This window comes from Polypterus senegalus, chromosome 4 (genome assembly GCF_016835505.1).
Source record: "Polypterus senegalus isolate Bchr_013 chromosome 4, ASM1683550v1, whole genome shotgun sequence".
Classification (NCBI taxonomy): domain Eukaryota; kingdom Metazoa; phylum Chordata; class Cladistia; order Polypteriformes; family Polypteridae; genus Polypterus; species Polypterus senegalus.
The window spans coordinates 57,780,648-57,804,533 of record NC_053157.1 but is presented as its reverse complement, the minus strand read 5'-3'; the positions used below and the strand labels follow the sequence as shown (position 1 = coordinate 57,804,533).

Genomic DNA, 23,886 nt, shown 5'->3' with positions numbered 1-23,886 from the left:
TTTGTATTTATGTTATTTTATTCATTTTTTCCTGTGAACTGAATTTTTACTGGATATATATATATATACAGTGATCCCTTGCTGTATCGCGCTTTGACTTTCGCGGTTTTGCTCTATCGCGGATTTTATATGTAAGCATATGTAAATGTATATTGCGGATTTTTCGCTGATTCTGGATTTCTATGGACAATGGGTCTTTTAATTTATGGTACATGCTTCCTCAGTTTGTTTGCCAAGTTGATTTCATACAAGGGACGCTATTGGCGGATGGCTTAGAAGCTACCCAATCAGAGCACGCATTACATATTAACTAAAACTCCTCAATGCTATAAGATATGCCTCCTGCGCGGTGTCTCTGCCTCTATCTCACCCTCTCTGACATTCTCTGCGCCTGACGGAGGGGGTGTGTGCTGAGGTGTTGTTTGCACAGAAGCTGTTTGCCTAGTGGATACGGACGCTCCTCTAAGAAATGCCGCTTTATCGAGGTGCGTCCAAAAGCTCACTTATTGATTTTTTGATTGTTTGCTTTAATCTCGCTCTCTCTCTCTCTGACGTTCTCTGCGCTTGACGGAGGAGATGTGAGCAGAGGGCTTTTGCACAGAGGCTGTTTGCTTAGAAGATAGGGACGCTCCTGTAAAAAATGCTGAAAGGCTACCTTCGCATTGATCCCTTCATTGCCGCTGCTTTATCGCGGTGCTTGCATACTTAAAAGCGCAACAGCCCTATTGATTTTTCATTGTTTACTTTACTCTCTTTCTCTGACATTCTCCGCTCCTTACGCGCACTTTGAAGAGGAAGATATGTTTGCATTCTTTTAATTGTGAGAAAGAACTGTCATCTCTGTCTTATCATGGAGCACAGTTTAAACTTTTGACTAAAGAGTGTTATTTCGTGTCTAGAGGGCTCTAATAATGTTAAAAAACGTATTTAGAAGGTCGTAAACAGGTTTTCTATGCTCTAACTGCGAAAATATTAGATTTATAAATAAAGAATCCTACTTCGTGGAAATTCATTTATCTGTCTGGAGCGGATTAACCATGATAAACAAGGGTTTACTGTATAACTGTGCAGAGAATATTTATAAACAGTGTGGGAGAGTTTCTAAGGGCTTAAAATATATAAAAATAATCATACAAACATATGGTTTCTACTTCGCGGATTTTCACATATCGCGGGGGTTCTGGAACGCAATCCCCGCGATCGAGGAGGGATTACTGTATTTTTTTTATTGTAAAGCACTGTGACCAAGCTGTAGTTGTGTTAAATGTGCTATATAAATAAAGCTAACTTGACTGAAAGTGTTACCCAATATTTATTTGTGTTGCACACTACATAGCATTCTATAACTTAACCCTAACTTTAAACAAGGAATACAATCATTCAAAACACTGTTAGGATTTTAATATAGAAAATGTATAATAGAAAGGTGATCAAAGGGAGAACAAAAATGTTTCGAATAAAGTGAAAGTGAACAAATTAAGGCATTTATGCTAGGTTTCACTATACAAGTTTGTCCATAAGTGCGAGAGCAGCCCATTTGCTCAATAGGCAAAATTACAGTGGCACAAGTGCCAAAAGCTTTTTCCACTCACATCTTTAAAATTCAACCTGGAGTTACTTCTGAGGCACTCCCATATGAAAATCACCTGACCTTTTAGATATGCTCCATGTCTTTTCTGCTCATCAGTACCCAAGGACAATTACTTAAGCACCACTGTTCCGAACAATTTCAAGGCTTACTACTCCCTACTGGCCATTTATCCACATTGGAACTTGGAGGAAATATCCACTTATCAGTGTTGGCTCCTATTTTGCAAACAAAATCCTTACTGGGCTTGTCTCCTGTTGTGTCACATTATACTGTATACTCTTAGTGAGGAACTGCTGAAGATGAAGTTGACCATATTGGAAAAAAGAGTATAAAGAATATAAGAAATTTGACAAAGAAGAACAAGCTGGTAACATACTCAAAATGAAGAACAATCATTTGAATGTAAGGTTGAATATTAGCTTGTGTGTTTTTGACAATGTTTAATGTATTGTTTTCTAATTACAGTAATTGCTGGTAATTGGAAATTTGGCAATAAGAAAAATGTTAAAGTGGTACCGTTTCTGACAAGGGTCAAATTAACTATGGACAATATAAAAGTTGTAATTCTTCTTAGTGTGCAAGCTTTTTTCCAATTAAAATAGATTACTAAAATCCAATATATAACCCTTTTCCAGAAATGTTTGTTTTTATATATTTTAGGCAGAATAATAAAATATTATGATTGGGTTAACCAAACAAGCTTGATGGGCTTTGTCAAATCTTTATATGTAATACGCTACCGTTGCTGTCCATTTTTCTGTCCAGGATTTTAAATTACCTGTAGCTTGCAAACCGTTTGACCAATTGACCTGAAATTTGGTACACATATACTACGTGACATCTACTATCTACTATCTTTTTTATTTTTATTTTATTGTAGAATCAGCTCTCGGCAGCAGTCAGCAGGGTGGCTGTGCGGTGCATGCTTATGGGAAACGTTCTCATCTCTACTATCTTCACTGCCACTTCCCCTACCTCTTCATATCTTAAATCATTCTTGAGGCAGATTAAAGACTTAAGTGTCAGCTTAAGTGAAAAATTAAGGAAAACGTACTAAGTAATTGCAACACAAACACTGACTTAACTCTTTCAAGGCTGACAATGGTAATCAACTGTAAACTGTGACAAAGCCAACCGTTATGTTCTAGTTGGACTCTCGTTGCTAGAAGGAATGTTAGCTTCATTGGTTTGACCGAGATTTCCTGCACTTGTGTCAGTAGTAAGGCACAAACAAGAGCAAAAATGGCACTGACATAATAGCGAGAGATCAAAGCAAAATACCCCATGGATGACGTTTTGCCTGTTATCTCAGAACTGGACTATGACTTGTCGGACTCCGATTTTGATACAAGTGATCGAAAATGAATGTGAGGTTCCAGCTTCAGCTGAATGGTCCCCAGCTAATCACGGTGCTGAACAGGTTCATGTAGCTGACATGCCTAGAGCAATGTTCGCCAGGAGGACTGCCACTTAACAATGATAAGAGGTAGAAACCAGATTGCAATGCCATGACCGCCGCCGCTGCTGCTGCCCCAGCCACACGAAGACAGCCTGGCAGCAAGCCTGCCGCGCATTCTTGGCAAAGTGTCAGCCACAGCATGTAGCAACAGACATTTTATATTGATTTCTGTGTGAAACTATTGTTTTTCAGAAACTATGTTTTTTGGAAAGAATATTCAGCCCCCAAAGAGTTAATCAGTTTTAACGTGAAAAGATACCAACGAAAGAAGTGAAGAAGCAGGCCACAAGGGTGGAGAAAAAAAGAGCTGCTCAGGAAGCATCAAGCGCATCAACCTCTGAGCAAATGAATGCTAAACGTACACAGAAAGAGGATGAAAACTATGAATGCTCAAGTCCAGTGTATGCACTGCACATTATCGTGCAGTGCGCAATTACTGGTTTATTAGATTTCTTATGTTCTTATTATGGTAAATTACTTGTTTTTCTTATGCATGTAAGAAAATACACATCATATGCAATAAATTTATGCTCTCTGGGGCAGAAAAATAGCTTGTTCCATTCTGAGATGCAAAAGTTTGATTTTAGACTATTAACAACAGATAATTTATTAAGGAAAGACATAGAGCTAAAAATTAAGCATCTTTGAGGTCAAAAGTAACATTTTTTTACCATTCAACACACTGATTTAAGGTTAGAACTAAAACAAATTAACTTGGATAAGCAAACGTAATGTGAATGAGCTGTTTTTTTATCATACAAGCTTTCCCAAACAATATATCAAAATGTTACTGTTTCATTTTTGCCATAATGAGTAGTTCACATTACCCCTCTTTCTAGATTTCCTTAGTGCTTAACAAACCTGAGTATCCATGCATTACATACAGCATATTCTCCTGTGCTTTTAACACCCATTGTGCATTACACACCCAAGCCTCCTTGGGCACTTTACATTACAAGTGCTTTTTGAACCCAATCTTTCATGTTAAGCACAGTTGTTACTTTGTTTAATCCCCAAATACTGTTATTTTACTTTGCTATTTTTTTCAATGAACAGTTTTTCTTTGTTTGTTTTAACAAAACTAAGATGCTAATTTAAGTAGTTGGGTTCATACTTATAACTACTTTTTTTATTTTAAATTAGGCTACCTGATGAAGATAAGGATCATTTGAAAGCTGTGTGTTTGCCATATGAAATGGCACTTGTGACCTCTTCTGTTGGAGTGTGTGTTAACAGTAACAGTGTTAACAGTTTGCACAGTAACTACACCTATGCTATATCAGATGACATCACCAACATGTGACTTCACAAGCACTAAAACATAACCAAAGCAAAAGCATTAAAACACATGGGAGAAATAACAAAAAAAATATCTGTTAAATAGCACCAGAGATTTGCTCTATTTCATCTGCAAATTGGCACTCCCAGTCCATCCAGTTAAAACTGTTTGCACAGAAATGAGGCAGTAAAGCAATGCTTGTCTCTTCTTGCTCTCACAGTCTCCTAATTTTAAATGGAACTCCTCAAAAGACGCAACCTTTTTATTCATTTGACAATAGATCATAATTATGCAATTCTTCTATCTAATTAGAATGGTGAATACATTTTCCAGTTACAGAAACAGTGGAAACAATGAACATTTAAAACCAATTACTTATTTATTGCCAATATCTACCTTGATCCATTCTTTAATTTGCATTATTACAATTAATGGTTCTTCAGTTGCTCTTTGAACAAAACTGCCTCCTAATCCATTACAGTACTTGTTGGCAATGACACTGTCATAAGCTCATATAAATGTACTGAACATACACAAAAAGAGGCAAAAGGCCCACTTTTAGGTAAATGCAAGATTCAACAACAACAACATTTATTTATATAGTACATTTTTATACAAATAATGTAGCTCAAAGTGCTTTACATGATGAAGAAAGAAAAAAAAAAGAAAATAAATAAGAATAAAAATAAGGGAACACTAATTAACATAGAGTAAAATTAATATATTAATATAGAAAATCGATGTGGTAAAAGAGGTTTTTATCAAATTTGAACTGAAAATAAAGTGATGATAGAAAAGTTAACTTAAATGACCTGTTTGCATTTTTTTTCTAATATGGATCACAGTATTTGCTGGTATTCTCTCTCTGGACACTTTGTAATGATTATTTTGGAACTGAATAAACTTCTCAGTATACAGTAGCACAATTTTTTTAGACATTGTTTTTTTGTGTAGTCATCTACTGTATATATATAATTCACTAAGGCAAGACGACCATGGAAAGCACGCTGGAAGGGGCGTGGATTCACTAAGCCGCCGACAAGTGAGACACCGATGGCGCACGCAGGAAGGAGCCACGCCCACCAACTTCAAGACCATTGGATACAACGACAACTCGCAGGGCCACGCCCACCAACTTGGACGCGACGACACAGAAAAAAATGACGTCATTTATGTTCGTCTGTCATAGAGGCCACATGCAGTGCTAGTCAGGTTAATGTCATGTACCTCCGAGCTACGTTGACTGTTCATAGAGGCATGTTTCTCGCGGAGGTGAATCGCCATATGCAGCGTGTGAAGCGGTTTGCGAGGGGTATCCCATGGGATCCTTAAAACAATCCTTTAAAACTGAGGTTAAAGCACAATGAAGGAATCAGTCTTTAAAAACCAATAAGCCCTGTGCCTCTGTTTCATTACCGTCTCACCTACTTCTCCAATACAGGCCCTGCAACAGTCGAGATGCTCTGTCAGCAGCTGACCTTCTCTGTGCCTGACCGGTTCACACAGAGGCAGCGCAAGAGAAAGCCGCGCCAGAGAAAGACAGAGGCACACACACAGGCAGCTGGTGGGTGGATCTCCGTGAGTTTCTCTTGCGAGCGGGCACATGAGCAGGCAGTGTGTATGCTTCGAGTGTGAGGGTGAATGCGACAGGACCATCTAGGAAAAATCATGTCACGGATGTGATTCGCTGTATGCAGTGTGTAAAACAGTTTGTCGCAGAATCGCTGTATGCGGCGTGTAGCCTACAACAGTTTGCGAGGGGTGTCCCTGTATCTTTCCAGAAGTGTTCAACCATCAATAAATAATTATGCGGCGTTTGTTATGCCGCGGGTTCACTATTGTCTTGTATTTTGCTCTCTCCGGAGTTCATCTTTTCATTCACTTACTGTTGTATTCTCACACCAGACAACCGTGTCTTTCCAGAAGTGTTTACCATTCAATAAATAATTATGCATGAGATCGAGCGTGGGTAAGCCGTTGAACCCCATTCGGGCTGCAAATGTGCGACTCATACGCTCCCACTGTTTTCGTCCCTACCCTTTGTACACACCCCCCTCCCACACGTTGACTGTTGATAGAGGCATGTTTCTCATGAAGGTGAATCGCCATATGCAGCGTGTAAAACTGTTTGCGAGGGGTATCCCATGGGATCCTTAAAACATTCCTTTACAACTCATGTTAAAACACAATGAAGTGACCAGTCTTTAAAAAACGAGTTTTCGGTTACGACACACAACCGCGTGCAGCATAGAAAAGTGTTTTACACGCTACATACAGCAATTCGCATCCGCGACAAACATGCGTCTTCTTAGATGCTCCTGCACTTTGTACACACCCACCTCGCTACCTGTGCCTCTGTTTCATTACCGTCTCACCTGCTTCACCAATGCAGGCCCTGCAACAGTCGAGACGCTCTCTCAGCATCTGAACTTCTCTGTGCCCGACCGGTTCACACAGAGGCACCACACGACACGGCAGGACTATCTAAGAAGAGGCATTTTTGTCGCGGATATGAATCGTTGTATGCAGCGTGTGAAACAGTTTCCGAGGGGTTTCCCATGGTCTTAGACCCATCGAAGAAAAATCATGTCGCAGCTTTGAGTCACTGAATGCAGTGTGTAAAACACTTTGTTTGTCGCAGATGTGAATCATTGTATGCGTCATGTAGAGCAGTTTGCGAGGGGTATTCCATTGTCTTACAGTTGGTGGGCAAGTCTCTGTTAGTTGCTGTTGTGAGCGGGCACATGACCACGCAGTGTGTGTGCTTCGAAAGCATGGGTGGACGCGACAGCACCATCTAAGAAGATTCACATTTGTCGCGGATGTGAATCGCTGTGTGCCGCGTGTACAACGCTGTATTGTATGTTACCCTCTCCAGAGTTATATCTTTTCATTCACCTACAGTTGTATACACAATGAAGTAAGCAGTCTTTAAAAACCGAGTTTCCGGTTATGGCGCACGAGCGCGTGACCATAGCAAACTGTTTTAAACGCTACATACAGCAATTTGCATCCACGACAAACATGCGTCTTCTTAGATGCTCCTGCACTTTGTACACACCCCCCTCCCACCTCGCTACTACCATGGTTGGGTGTCTTTGTGGATTATATATAGAAAGGCAGCCAAAACCGCACAGAGCAATGAAAAGTCTACGTCGTGAGTCACAGGTGCATCTGGACTGTACAAAGACAATGAGCGGGCAGTGCATACTGGACGAGAAATCAGCAGACTACCATGATGGAGGGAGCGGGGTGGATGTCCTTCTCCTCTCTTCCCGTTCCACCCTCCACGCCTGAGCGCCGCACGGACGATTGTGTGTTGGTTTGTTCCGTGCATTGTTACAATGTTGCTTTTCTTGCTGATTTATTACATTACCAATTTTTCAAATGTTAATTTTCTCCCTGTGCTTAAAAATCATTAAAAAAACGGCCTGATTATGCGGCGTATGGCTAGTTTCTCTATAATTCAGTGGACTTACTTTTAATAATGCACATGTGTCTCAGTGAAATTTTAGTGAAGGAAAACTTGTCTTCATTCATTTTTATTTTTTTCATATTCATTTAATTTTCAAGTAAGAGTCTTTACATTTTGGGATATGACCACAATTTTTCTTTGGCTGAGCAGAGAAGAAAAAACTCAGCATAAGGACTGAAATTCAGAGTCAGAATTGAAGAGCCAGTTTGGAAAGATCTTTCAGATGATAGATGGACAAAAAAAAAAAACTAACGTTACACCTAAATAAAGATTAGTACACCAAATATTCAAATATTTTAAATGGAGTAGAAAAAGAGTTTTGCTTACATTTAAAAAAATTATGCGAAAATGATGAAGGAAAATGCGAACAAGAATAAAGGTAAAAGGCAAGAGATGCAATAGAGAACCTCCAGCAAGCTTGAAGTGACAGATGATTAACTGCTGTCAATAGGCAAAGTGTGTGTGGCAATGGACAAGGCTGAGTTGTAGGCATCACACACATCCCAAATAAAGAGCAACAAATAGTTTGATTGGTTAATGCAAATTACCATACAAATATCTAATTACACCACAGACTATTCCACATGGGGTTATACTATTACATAATTTATCTATCCATTCATTTACTAATTCATATATATTAAGATTGCAAATAATTAAAATATTTATTTTTAAAATAAATATACTTTATACAAAACCAAGAAATTACACTAATGGCATTTAGAAAAAAAGTGATTGTTTTCATTGTCCAGTCTGCTGAATCACTACACTCATCAGATTTTTATAACCTGCATGTTTAGTACATCATGCATGTCATCAGTTCAGTTGTTTTGACTTTCCGTATTTCAGTATACACATTTAAATTTTATGAAATCTTCCTAACCCAATTACAAAGAATGTTTTATGGTGTCATTCATATATAATTATAAGACACAACTTTGAACATTGCTAATGAATGTTTGTGTCAAAATCCATTTGGAGAAGGGTCTGCTATAAACAAAAATAAGACCACAGCAATTAACCAGACACAGGCAAGATTATTATAAATACTAGTTACGCTACTTGTCTAAAATGGGTTGAGATATAAGTAATCAACCTAGACTTTGGTGTTAACATTTGCAATGTACCATCTCTTGGAATGCATTTCATTTGCAATTTAAAAGATGTCAGATCGCAAACATTTGTCATAATGAAATGCATCACTACAAATGTTTGTGATGCACCACCTGTTGAAATGACAAATGCATATGCCTCTGTTATATGACATTTGATATAGGATTCGTAAAGGAATTGTTAATGTTTGTTAATCTATCTCTCTATCTATCCTGAAGGTATGGATACTCTGTAATGACGTTTTTTCTATCTATCTATCTATCTATCTATCTATCTATCTATCTATCTATCTATCTATCTATCTATCTATCTATCTATCTAGTAAAAACTATTAATTATTAACCTGTTAATGAGATTAGCATTGTATTTTTGCTATTTGTTAATATAGACTTGATTTAATGAAATAAGTAAATACTATAAGCATATATTTTAGGATTGTTCTGGTCATTTTTATGCTACTTTCACATTTACTTTTTATTGGTTCTAAAAAATAATTTTTGCTAGAATATTTAAAAACAGTGCATGGAACACTTTAAAAAATGAGGCATGGAGTGTGATACAGGGCTGTGTAAAATTCTTAGGGGACCCAAGAAAAAGATATTTAAAGGTAATTATCTGGGCAGTGTTTATTTACTCATGAAAATGCTATATAATATTACAATAAATACAAATAAACATGAATGCATAGTAATAACAAATGATTGTTTTTTCCGGAAATGTATTGATGTCTTATAAACAACATGGGTTGTTCCTTAGGCCTCTCACTGAGGTACCCTTGCCATTCCATGCATTTATTGAACTTGCCCAACAGAACACCTAAATGACATTAATAAGGTAATAGCTATCTAAACAAGGTGTGCTAGTGGTGCAGCTTATCACATGTGTTTAACATGGCTGTGATAGATGGTAGCTACTAATGTTCAGTGAGTTGAAGCTTGGAAATGGTTAAGCTGATGCATTTTGACTAACATTAAATCATAATTTTGGATCAACCAAATTATTGGCAGTGAGCAATGGCACAACGAACTGTATGTTCAAGATAAGGTGATCAAGATGGCATATAGAAATTTAAAGAAACTGGGCAAATTGAAGACAGAAAATGCATATGAAGATCCATCAGTCTGCATCTGAAGAACAGCACTTAAAAATAATTTCCTTAAGGAACAAAATTAAATCAAATGACATTCTTGCTTAGCATCAAGCAGAATCTCTTGGTACCAAAGTATATACTCTTTGATCGTGCAGAAAAATTTTAACAGAAGTAGGGGATGTATTTCAATAAACCTCTCTCGCAGAAAGGCAACAAGTACAGAATGCAGTAAGTGAAAGATAGAATAGCAAATAGTTACAGATGAGTGGGTGGGTGATGAGTCTATATTTTAGTTTCACCTGCCAGATGCCAATATATGTGAAAAAGATTTGACAAGAAGTATATTGCTGCCTTGTTTGTAGCCTTCTATGAAGTACCGTGGTATGTGATCTCTATGGCAGCATGCTTTCTTACCATCCAATTTCTTCTTTTAGTTGGACTAGAACCTTACTTCCCAGGTTTAGTCTTTTTTGTATCAATGACAATTTTAAACTGATTATGGTAAATTATGTTAGATGGGAAGAATTCATTCTTTTCATTGTTCTGGTTATTTAGTTCGCCATTTAATAATAAGAAATAATGAACTAAACAGGAAAGTTTCAACTTTGACATACAGTGCAATTTTGTTAAACTGACACAAATATTCATTTTGAATTTGAGTTGATTTCTGAATTTCGAAATCTGAAACCCAATAAAAAACAGAGTATTTTGGAGATTCTAAACTTTTTTGGGTTGAAAATAAGGAATATTTCCCCCTAAAGCCCCAAGCAGACCTCCGTGTTTACTTGTGTTCTCTTCTGCAGTTGCATAATGCAATATAATCAATTCTCTTTATCTTGTTCAGTGCATTTTTGAAAAATATGACATATTTCATATTTTCCTTACTTAGACACACTGAAATGCACAACAATGCACGTTATTGTGCGCTGTGAGCGTTAAAGTTTTTTTTTTCTGTCTCTGATAGGCCTCTTTAGGAACGCAGTTATCAAGATCATACTACCAAAACACATCTTGCACTTCAACAAAATATCTACGTTTTTTCACTAGAGATCTTTTTTTAAGTCTTAAATGACAGACATGTGCATGTAAATGCTTCCATAGCGGAACTAAAAACCCTTTTTTCTCTAGTCAATTGCAAATTTCTTTATGAAGTGAAGGTTTGCGTGAATCTTTTCACTCATCACAATTAATAAGCACACAAGATGGGAACAATGCGGTAGCTGCCGTTTAGCATTTTGGATTATTTGCAATATTCTCTTATCTGCTTATCATTAACTATCAGTATTTGGATACAATAAAAGAGCAACTACTACAGGAAAAGTTGAATAAAAAGACTGAATTTGAGAATCGCTTGCGTAGAAGATCTGGTCAGAATCGATGAATTGATGACTGCTGAGGAATATAACCAGGTATTGAACCTCAAGAAAGCAAGTAACTGATAAATGCTTAATTTTGAAAATTCTGAGTTACAACCTCAAGGTTAGCAAACACAAAAAGATATAACATAAAGACTAGAGTCAGACATATGTGTATTTAGAGATGTGTGTTTTCTTTCATATTTATTTTCTGTGTATTTTTGCGCTATGATGTGCATGGGATTTTGCACTTTAATGTGCTAGTAAGCATGCGTCTACCTGTTATTTACATTAAATGCACATAGTTTGTTGAGCTGTATTGAGCACTTGCTTTACCAATAATGATGACCATCATGGCAATTACAATCCTGGCCAGAGTCAGACACACTATTTGCCAATTACAGGAGCAGAGAATATGCGCTTAAATATATGGTCACATAAATTCATTTTCCATTGTTGGTGTTTTGAAGTCCACTACCTTACTCACTAGTTGAAGCTCTAGAATTAACAGGCAGCAAAAGTTCACAGCACACAGCTTTGGACTTTCCACCATAGTGCCTCGAAGCATACACGTTGTACTCATCCCGACTTGAAGAAAGCAGGAAAAAAGCTGAAAAAATCCACCAAAATGACCATATGTGTGTTTTCAACGTGTCCACACTCATTTCAGTAGGTTTCTTCTGCATACAGACACATGATAAATGAGTCACATATCACATTTTTTTAAATCGATTTACATTTGTCCATTTTGATATTCCCTGTTTTTAATGTAAAATTTTAAACAGAGTACGTACTGCATTAAAACCATTATAAATTAATTGTCTAATAAGGATGATATTTACATTTCCTTGCAACTAAGGTGGACATTCATGGTTAATTATGTCCACCCAGAAGTTAGAAAGGAAATCTTTGCTAGGAAATCAATATAAAGCCCAGTAAACTCAAAAGCAACCTTTAAAGTAGTCATTGCTGCAAGCACCTTTATTTTTCCTTCCTTTTTACATTGATTTAAAAACAATTTTTTTTAAAGGGTCTGAGCTATGTTTTAAGATAATTTATCCAAAAATACATGCAAAATGTTTCAGACGTCAATGAGTTTCAGGCATTATTATTTTCACATACAAAGAAAGCTTGTCTGAGTCCTCATAGTGCATCATTATTCACTCCCTCTGTGCAATTTTTGCAATACATTTTCCTTTACTTATGTAACTAGGAACAAATAATCACATGTAATAGGTGAGACATAATAGAACAAAGTCTGGAACATATTTTCCATTGACAGAAAATATAAGTGTGTAAATAAACACATTTGATTGCTGTTGTTTCCTATTACATTTCTGCATTACTGTGAGAACTGTAAACTCCAAGCTGTTATTCTGGGCATTACTTTGCTGTGAGAATGAAACAAAACAGGTTGGTAGTTAATGTTGAAAGATACATATATATCTTTTTTTTCACAATTTAACAGTACACCTTCCAAAATTAAATTAAATACATTAAACTAACCTCTATTGCATTACATATTTTGGTATAATGGATATGTGAAAATTACGTTTTAAGATTAAGTTTTTTAATTAATTTTCATGAAAAGGGCAGCTATCTTACTAGTTCTGTTGTGACTTTAAATAACAGTGGGTTAAAAAATAGTTATTTAAGCTAGGGAGTTGGTACTGACACTTTCAAACTAGTTAGCAATCCTAGATAATTAATAAAACCTGGGGTAGGCTATTAAAGTTAAAATTATTTTTGAAAATCTTTATATTTAAACATATAGCCTTGATTTCATTTCTTTTCTTACAGTTGATTTGCTGCAACTCCAATTGCATGGTATAGGATCAGGGTAACTTCAAACAAATGGATACAAATATACAGGATAACACCAACAGTACTCATCATTCTTCAACAAACAAACTTAAAAACTTACAGTATATTAATCAAACAGAAGTCCCTTTTCCAAAAATTCAAATAAAGCAAAAGCACAGTGTGTAAGAGACTTTGAGTTTGAGATGCTAAGTTAATGAATCCCACTTCTTTCAAGGGATGTGCCTTAATGAACTGTGACAATAAACCTATCATATGGTTCTTTTAGTTGCTCTTATAAATTTGAGGCATGATTGCTGTCAACTGTTTCATTGCAAATGATCTGGTAGGAAGACCTTTAGAACTATTTTAGGAAGACTAATGAAAACACTTTCCTTCCTATTCCAACGGTGCACGAATCTTGCAAAGAACTTCAATTTTAACACAGACCATTTTAATTGTGGCATAAGCCAACCCTACACTAAGCTGGTTTCTGTTGTTGCTTTGATTACCATGTTAAGTTACTAATATACAGTACTTACATACTTGAATTTATGTGCATTCTCTAGATATGACTTATTTGGTCTGCTTTGACATCCTTGTGGATTTTCACATTCCTGGAACTACTTGTTTTGGGTGGGGTTGTTGTTGTACTCAGCAGTGTGGATTTATACCCTCGTGTGCCTGACTGGTAGTTGTGATCATCTCTTACTATATATTAGAAATTTTCCATGAATATTAACTGAGCTGTACTATTTCAGTCTTATTTGTATAAAACTCCTTTTTTATTTTCTTCATCATCAGGACTTGGTTATTATTTGACACCTGTGTACTACTTTGTATTAAATTAAACAAGGATTGAAGTGAAAGATGCATTTATTTTTGATGTTTCCAGTGCCTTCAATACCATCTCTGTTAAGGGGTAAGCTCAGGGTTAAGCAGGTGGATGAACCTCTGGTGTCCTGGATAATGGACAATCTGTCATACAAAACACAGTTTGTTAAAGTCTGTGTTTGTAATGTGCTGTAGATGTAAGATCACAAAGAACAGCCTTGCCACCTTTCCTGTTCATGCTGTTCACCTTGGACTATAAGTATCACACCAGGTCATGTCACTGATGATTCTGCACTAATTGGTGTGTATTGTCATGGGGTGTAAAGCTGAGTATAGAAATCATGTGGAGAGCTTTTTTTCTTGGTGCAAAGAGAATTGCCTACAATTTAACATCAGCAAAACCAAAGAGCTGGTTATTGACTTTGACCGCACCAAGGAGCTTCTACTCCCAGTCACAATTCATGGAGTGGATGTAGAGGTGCACTGCTACAAATTCTTGGGGTTCCAGATGAATGACAAGCTGGGCAGACCTTGTAACATGGAGGACCTATGAGTGCAGACTCAGTTTTCTAAAGGAGACTGCGTTCCTTTAATGTAGATAATGACATTCTTTACATGTTCTACCACTCTGATGGCCAGTGCAATTTTCTATGCTGTGGTGCGCTGGGCCAGTAACATCACTTCAAGAGAGGTGCATCAAAACATAAAGCTTATTAAGAAGGCAGGATTAGCTATGGGATGCACTCTTGACCAAATGCAGTTGGTAGTGAAGTAGAGAATGATGATAACAACTGATGGTCATTATGAACAATGCTGCACACCTGCTCTCTGATACACTAACATTGAGAACTTTTTACCCCTGAATTATTCAACAGAAGTGTGTCAAGGAATATTACTAGGGCTCCTTAATACCAATGGCAATATATCTTTGTAATGCCTTACTGTGACTGCCCTCATATCATTAGCTGTGTTATTTTTTTTTATTTTTTTGTAATTCTTTTGTGTGTTTTGTTTGTTATAATATTTACATTGATCTTGAGTTTTTGTAAAAGCTAAATTTCTCATTTTGATAGACACAGTATTGTCTACCTATCTATCTCTCTATTTAGCTATCCTTGAGTCAGGAAACTTGATATATCATAAAAACAAAAGTAATTTTTTTTTTTTTGCCACAGCTATCAGATTTCCAGGTGTTTTTTGAACTGGACAAAGATTAGAACGATTATACATAAAAGACAGATACTCATCGTCAAAACAGGCAAATGTCAAAAACCACCAGTTTAGTTGTAAAATACAAAGCTTCAGAACAACCAAAAAGGCTGCAAAGTCAAACTGGTAAAAGTACAGTATCAAGCAAATAAAAGGGCATCCACATAGTCAGAGGTGGGTAGTAATGAGTTACATTTACTCCATTACATTTACTTGAGTAACTTTTTAAAAAAATTGTACTTATATGAGTAGTTTTACTGCACCATACTTTTTACTTTTACTTGAGTACATTTGTGAAGAAGAAAAGCTACTATTACTCCGCTACATTGGGCAACACTTAACTCTTTACTTTTATCCATTTATGCATATTATATACGCTATATTTTACTCAGAGAGAAGTCACCAGTGGATCTACTGAATGACTGTTTCACCAATCAGACGTAGCAACAATAATCACAACTCCGTTTCACCAATGAGACGTAGCAACAATAATCACATGACTCTGTTTCACCAATCAGACGTAGCAACAATAATCACATGACTCCAATTCACTAATCAGACGTAGCCATGCAGTCACATGACCACACACAAACTTCCTGCGCCTGCAGCCTGTGAGAGACTTTTTAGTCATACACGGCTCCTGATCACTGCTAAATGGTCACAGCTTCACTGTAGGAACCTTGAGAGCCAACTCCTGCTGAAGCTTAAACATCACTTCACTGAATGAAGAACAAGCACGTTTTAACCAAACATGCACAGACAGTCATGGTAAAGTGAGACTTCTTGTACGTGCAGAAGCTGCCTTGTTCTAATGTTATTTTCTCCCAGCTGTGCTATTTGGAGGGCAAGTGAATATGCAGTATTATGCTGTCATTGTACAGTATATCTTGTCACTGTAATTAGTTTGCACTGTTCAAACATACATGTTACCTACTGTAGGTAATGGCTTCAAAAGCTTTGTTGTGAATAGCTGAGATTTGGAACTTCGTGTTATTTGTGCATCTTTATTTTGTAAAGATGTTATTTATTTTTACTCATTTTTTATTTTGTTTTTTGGATATAGCAGAATTTGCACATTATTTTATATTTTTGTCTGTCTTATTACATTTCTAAATAATATATAATTTATTATGATCAAATAGTTACTCAGTACTTGAGTAGCCTTTTCACCAAATACTTTTTTACTCTTACTTGAGTAATTTTTTGGATGACTACTTTTTACTTCTTCTTGAGTAATATTATTTTGAAGTAACGCTACTCTTACTTGAGTACAATTTTTGGCTACTCTACCCACCTCTGCACATAGTGCACAGTACAAAACACACTTGATCATTGTTTTAGATTCTTGCTTCAGAAGAAATACTTATTTTGATCTTTTATTTCTTTCTGTTTTTCCTTCTAAAAAGACAATGTTTATCTCTGACTTAGTCAGGATTCTGAAACAGGCTATTGGAGTAATTAGCTTTTATAAAATATAACCTGGTAAGCAGACATAATGGTGTGTCTGCTGCAACCACAGTAGAGGACATCACTGACTTATGAGGCAGTGTGCACGAAAAACCAATAAAAAAAGAACAAAACAAATATTAATAAACATGAAACAGTAAAAAAACAGATGAATGTGTCAAATGGCCACACACGATATCAGTAAAGGACATATGATACCAACAACATCCTTAAATCTTTCTCTATTAGTCATATTCTTCATCTGAAAAAGGCTTGTAAAGAAATGTTTTAGTCTAAGGTACATGTCATGGCCTCTTGTAGGAAGATGAAGAGGAGAAAAACAGAAGACATGATCTGCTAAGCTTATTGTATAGTTATTATATAATGTAATCATTTATTATTCACATATGACTTCAAAGTCCCATTTTCAGCAGCCATATTCCAGTGTCCTGCTAGTAAACTCTCTAGGTCTCATGTGTAAATGATAACTAGTCACTAATGAAACCTTTGTAAAAGTGTTAGGACAGCTGATACCTGTTATTCTATATAGTAAAGCAAGAAAGTTGCCATTCCTTTGTGTGCAAGGTACAGTACTGGTATCCCTAAAGTTCAACTTCCAGTTCAAAACAGGCAAAATGAAGCAACATTGTCAAGAAACACGTTAATTTATGGTTGCAAAATGATGATTATTCCACAAGATGGATTGCCAATAAATGGAAGACTTCATATGAAGGTGTTAATTAATTAGGTGTATTTCCATTCTTTTTTTGTTAGATTCATTTTTTTAATGTTTTGTTGTCTAAATTAAAAACATAAAAAATACATAGTGCTCTTGCGATTGCCTTGACAAAATAGCACACAGAGCACATCATTGACAAGATGGAAGAAGCATGAGTTAAAACAAGCTCCACAAAATTACTTAAATCCTGACAAGTGTATTTCATAATGTTTTTCTAAAACACAAGACTAGAAATGGAACCAGGCAGTCTTCAGATTTCAACATTAGGATCAATGCACTCCTTGTTTGTGTTTTGCTGCAAGTCTGAGACAAGGTAATATGATCTGATTCCAAAGAAATATATGGCTTATCTTATCATTGTTTACCATTTATTATACAAATTATAAACTTGCAAGAGTTTGCTATTTATTTCTATAAGATTATTTCTTTTTAGTTACAAAAATAGTTGATAATGATAGACCTACATACTAATGTGTGATTGCTACTCTAGAAAGATTTATTGTACCACTAACTGTGTAAGCCCGTGCTGTAAACTATTGCAACCATCAGAAAAAAAAAATGAAATGTAGAGATGTCAGGTAATTAAAAGGAACTACTCTGGGCATCTCTCTCCTAGAAGGTTTTGTTTTGCCAACGTGCTCACATTGCTTGTGTATTACCTTCGAGAAACAGTAATAGGGATACCGTTTTGCAGATGTGCTTGCCTGTTTCTTTTTCCTTGGAGGTGGAGCACTTACTCCAACTCCACTTCTCACTTCTGGGTCGAACAGACAGACACACACACTTCCATGTGTAGACGTTTATATATAAGACTAGGGGGCTCTGCCCCCTGCTCGCTTTGCTCTCCAACCCCCATGCGGGCACTACGTACTAGACACTTCATGGCCATGAAGCTCACATATGGGGAAGCGGATGTACAATTTAAACAGGTTGTTATTTTCATGGTGATTGTTACATATTCATAATAGACCTAACTATTTTACATTACAGTGAGTAATTAGACAACACAATGGATAACTGCCCATGAGTGAATATAATTTCTTTCTCTCTAATAAATAAACTGACTTTTTCGGGATTTTATAAGTTGATCTTCCACACGATCACCACCAACTGTTTCAGTATAGTCTATTGATACACATTTAACCAATTCGCCGTGTAACTGATCGCCATTTTTGATGTTAATTAATTTAACTTCATCGTTTCTCTGTGCTGTAAAATTTATAATAGCTGAGAGTGCAGGAACTGTGTCTGTCAAAAGCATTTACACGAATGAGAGGTGAGAATACCGTGTGTGTGGTTGAATATGGTTGAGAGGAGAACGTGACTTGAAAAAATCTCATGGCCAAAGTCTCATCTCACGGGACTTGAAAAAATCTCTTGAGAAAAGTCTTATCTCATCCCAGAATTTTTTTATATAATAGAGAGATATGACAATGAGTGGATTTAGACAATGGCAATACTTATGTTGGCTCAGTTTCCATCACTGTCTCATTGGGTGGGTGTGATTATTGCCTTTCCAAGTTTCAGACAAAATCAGAGTGTTTTAGACAGATACTTGTACAGATCTCACCCTGCTTTTACAACTATTTGACACTTTGTTGATGTGTTCTCCTTATACTTTGGGCTGTAGTTTCAGGTTTCCTTATAGTTTCCAAAGGGCAATCCAATTGTTACGATCTTAAATTGTGTAAGGAAAAGACCAGTGAACAATAGAATTCTTTTAGCTGAAATCTGAATGCATCTAGCAAACATTTTCCTTGTTAATTATGTTCAAATAGCAGAGAGGGCCCAAAATGTTCTCCAGCAGAATATGCTAAACATCGAAGTGAAGGGATTTGTAGCTGTTTAACTGCAGCATTGGAGAGCATATTGCAGCATTGAGGGCCCTTTTTGTTTATTCTGTTAAATATCTGACTTGGAAGTAAACAGGGATGGCTGGATTGGCACTTCAACATGTCTTCTGTGGAAATTGTCATTCCTTGGATGACCAAACTTTTTTTCATTAATAATTTTTATCTGCATGAAAGTGTTGAAGGAGAGACTAAAAAGTTGTTAGTAAATGAACATTTTACAATAACGCTTCCCAGTTTCTTACCATAGGGAGATTCTAGCCTGGTATTCTGATTCTGGTATGCCTGGCAGAAAGCGGTCAATTAACATCTTTCAGAGCTGTAGCTGAAATGAAGACCCATTGTGCCATTAACAGGATTAAAGCACAATTTTACATATTTTATAAGTGGTACTGTATTTAATATAATAATGATTACTTTGATTTTTGGGAAACAAATATCTATAAAAAATTAAATTTAACTGCACTTGATTTCCATGGAGATTAAACATGCAACCTATGAACATACTGTATAGGCTTGATCATGTTGTGCTTTAGACTTGGATGGTGGTTCAAGTGTTGCTAATGAGCTCAGTTCTGACCCTTCTTTGTGCTCTCAACCTAATTGTTGCAAGCCATTCAAAAAATATAGCAGAAGAAACAAACCTAACACTGGGTTTCTAACTGGAGATTATTCAAGCTTTGCACCCAGTGTTTCCAGAATAGGTTTTGATGCACAACAACAGAAGACATATCTAAAAACAGAGGAATTGATGGGACCTAGCTGGTATATTGGACATGTTGAGCATATTTGTAAATTTAAATTTGATTGTGTACTATATACATGACTTGTAGGATAGCTAGACAAAACAGTTCACTTATGACATTTAATTAATATTATTTGATTCCTTAGTCTTAATTTTACACAACAGTTTACACAATGGTAAGAACTGTCATCTTAGGCACTGTATAAAGTTTGTAACTTTCCAGCACAACATTGCTGTTTTTGGATGGATCATAAACAAGATTTGTATAGTGAAATATTAGTAATCCTATAAACAATTTAAACTTTCTTTCCACTTTTGTGTCATTAAGTACTTACATGGTTTAATTAGAGCGCACAGACAGCATCATTTACGCAATATACTGTACATACATCTTAAGCACTGCAAACCAACAGTGTATTTTTTTTTTACAAATGATATGAAGTTGTGTTTTCATGTGGAGGGCTTTCTTTGTAATTGCAAATTTTAACCATTTAGATTTTGTAGTGATATAGTTTGTACAAAACAGGGGAAAGGGCAAAAGGTAAAAGCAGAGAGAAAAAAGTTCAAGATAATTCTGAAACCAAATATATTTTGCCAAATTTTTATTTCAATTACACCATATTCTCCAAATTTAATTTTTTGTTTCCTAATGGCCTTTTATATTTTAAATAGTATATCCCTCTTCACGGCCGTGGCTTATCTATTGAACAAAAGTGAGACTTTTAATTTACCACACAGACTTCGAAAGAATATTTATCTGAAACATCACGGTTTTAATAAAAAGAATTTCATTTGGAATTATTTAACTGACAGGTTATATTTTCACATACAAAAAATGCAAAACTTCCCATTTTCACTATTGAGTGTATATTGCTTTAACAGTAATAACGTAAAAGTGAATTCCCATGTCAATGAAAAATATTTCAAAAGGAAGACAGATTCGTGTATTCGTTCAATCGTCTTTCCTAAGTGCTGGGAATTGAGGGGTTAACCAGTGCTCATTCAAGTTGTTAAAAACTGGAAACGGGAACAATCTTTAACCTGAATGCTACTTGGAGTAACATACATGCCAATTTAGCAGAAAATATAAAGCAATACATTTACTCAATAAATCTAATTTACCCTGTTTCTAAATTATTTCCTGTAAAATTGTACAAAAAGTCGTGGTAAAATGGACGAGAAAGTAGTTCAAATTGTAAAAAATGAAATAAGAGAAAATAATCCTCAGATTCAAGAAAGTTTCTGAGATCGTACCACATTTTTCTCTAATAGTACGTGAAAGTATTCAATAATTCTTCTTTCTTAAGCCACTTTTTCCAATGGCGACGCGAGGGGCGACAGTCTGTTTCTGCAGCCTTGACCTCAACGCAGGAGACAGACCTATCTCAGACGTCAGTCAACCGTATAGGATATTCTCACACAGAAAATAGCAATCACTAATACCTGGCCAATTACATTAACACCCTTGCGGAAGGAAACACATTTCCACCTTTACAGTGGTCGGGAAGAAATTTGAATCCAGGGCTGTGCAACCGCGGAGTCCACGGGGTTAGTAATTGGTATCCAACATGAACATACACAGTTAAAAACTATTATTAATACGCATTATATACCTTGTTCATTGTAAAATTTACAGTATACTTCATCTAACGGTTTTGGCATTTAGTAAACTTTTCTATGCAGATCATGCCCCTCCAGTTGTTTCGTCTTTAGTCAGGTGTCAAGGCGTTTATTATAACACACCCCATTTTGTGTTGGGTGTTGCTGAGAATTTTCTTTTCATAAAGAATACACAAGATGAGCATTCAAAACATGTCGCAATTAATTGCATTAGTTAAAAAGGAAACTCTCAATGTAATGCAAATGAATTATTTTCTAGTATGGGTATCAATACCTAAAAATATGAATCTCTTTCAATATTTCTATAATTGACCAATAAAAAAACAACCGCAGGTAGGCTACTCTAATACTTTACTGGGCTATTTTATCAATCTCATTTTAATCTGTTTAAGCCGTACTACATTATTAACTGAACTGCATCTCAGTTTGCGCCCTTTTATTAACATCCTGCTTTGGAACAAAATCATCCTTGCATCTTTTATGAATATTTTACCATTTCCTACTCATCTTCTCATCCTTCCAGTCAATAAGGACTTCAGCGGAAAAATAAATAAATAAATTATGCTGCTACTTTCTGCCGTCTGATAAGAAAAAAGCATGATTTTAACGTCGTGCCGTGCACATTATAAACGATGTATAAAAGTTTTAACGTAACAGTAGCCGGAGATCGGACGACACCTGCCATAACGATGTGTACATTTGATTCTTCTGTTGGCATGTACACATAAGTTATTACCTAATTTCTCAGACTTGTCGCCAACGTCACCAGTAGAACAATTTACTGGTTGATTAAATATCTGCGAATAATTCCTCTGCCTTCCAAAAAAGACTGAAAAAATGAGTTTAATATTTAAGTAGGCACTTGGCTTCAGATACCATGCTGGACTGTGTTCACCCGGTCGTGTGATTGGATATGGTGATAAAAGTGGGCGGGGTGAAAAGTGCTCATCCAATCCAGCTTTCCAAAAGCCTAGACTCTGCTCTCTCTCTTCCCCAGCAAACAGTGAAAATCACACTTGGGTCTGCAGACACAGATGTCATGTGAAAACGCACATGCTCGCTTTTTCGAACTGCCGAAGACTGTTAATAAATTCAGATTTTCCGCAACCTAAGCTCGCTGGAATGCTTTTACGTTGCAGTTAATATCCTCTGGCGTTGAGGTCGAAGTTATATCGAGGATCTGGTTTTTCCATTTTTTTCCCTTAATGTTTGCATATTCATGAGTGCTGTGCGAAGAGAGTCGCCACCATGCGAGGTAAGAACACAACTGTTTTTGACAGCTAATCCAAATCAGCGGTTTTGAAATATTGATATTTTTGCGTGCTTTGTATCGCATTTGAAAAACAGGTGGATAGTGTATGTGAATAGTGCTATGAACATTAAATAGAAAATGTCCTGTATTTGTTATTTTAATAGTTTTGATACAAAATGCAGGTAATTTTAAGCTTGATAAAAGGAAATGTTGAGTTTTCTGGCAAGATTAATTTGCCATACTGACAGGCGGAAATTTTGCTTGATATATATATATATATATATATATATATATATATATATATATATATATATATATATATATAATTCTACTAATAAAAACTAATAATATCAACTGTAGGCGTACTGCGATGAAGCAGAAAGTGAGCAATTGCATGCGAGGTTTGGACAGCACATATGTGTCCACGCGCACCATCATAAAACCCAGGGTTTACCTTGTAATTAAAATGTAATTACGGCTATACAGTAATTACTAACTTTCACCAGATTATTGGTAAACTAAGTTAAAATCTTTGCTGTACACTTGGAAGCGAACCTGTTCTTTCCTAATTGTATATGCTTGACGGAAAAATATTTTGTGTTATGCAGAGCGGTATTTCTACATTTTATTTCAGTTTTTGTTTATTTAGCTTTTATTGGAACTTTCCTTTCATATGCATTTTAAAAATTATATATTTTGACATTTTAGTTTGCTTCACCAAGTGCTTTAAATAAAAGCGTAAGATGAAAGACACTATACAAAATATCTTATCAAGGTTAAATGCTATATAGTCTGTTTGTAATAGTCAACTGACATTTACTAACAAAGTTTATGGAAAACAGCAACCATACATATTAACAAAACCTTTGATTTTTCAGTTTCGATGTGTCCTGGGCATTTTTTACCCGAATAAGGTGTCAGTATGTACTATCATGTGGTCCAGTGACCTACTTCAATCAGTCAATGAGCTACTCAGTCCTGAAGAGTCTTAAGAACCCGGTCAACAGCCCTAGACATTCAGAAAGAACG

General features: G+C 36.0%; 1 protein-coding gene across 1 annotated transcript in view; it reads left to right on the top strand.

Annotated features, from left to right (window-relative positions):
- Positions 1 to 22,625: 22,625 nt before the first annotated feature.
- rorb (RAR-related orphan receptor B) overlaps positions 22,626 to 23,886 on the top strand; it is a 194,120-nt gene continuing 192,859 nt past the window's right edge. The window contains exon 1 of the mRNA XM_039750713.1: positions 22,626 to 22,860. Coding sequence (XP_039606647.1) covers positions 22,854 to 22,860 — 7 coding nt within the window. The 5' untranslated portion in view covers positions 22,626 to 22,853. The remainder of the gene's footprint in view (positions 22,861 to 23,886) is intronic.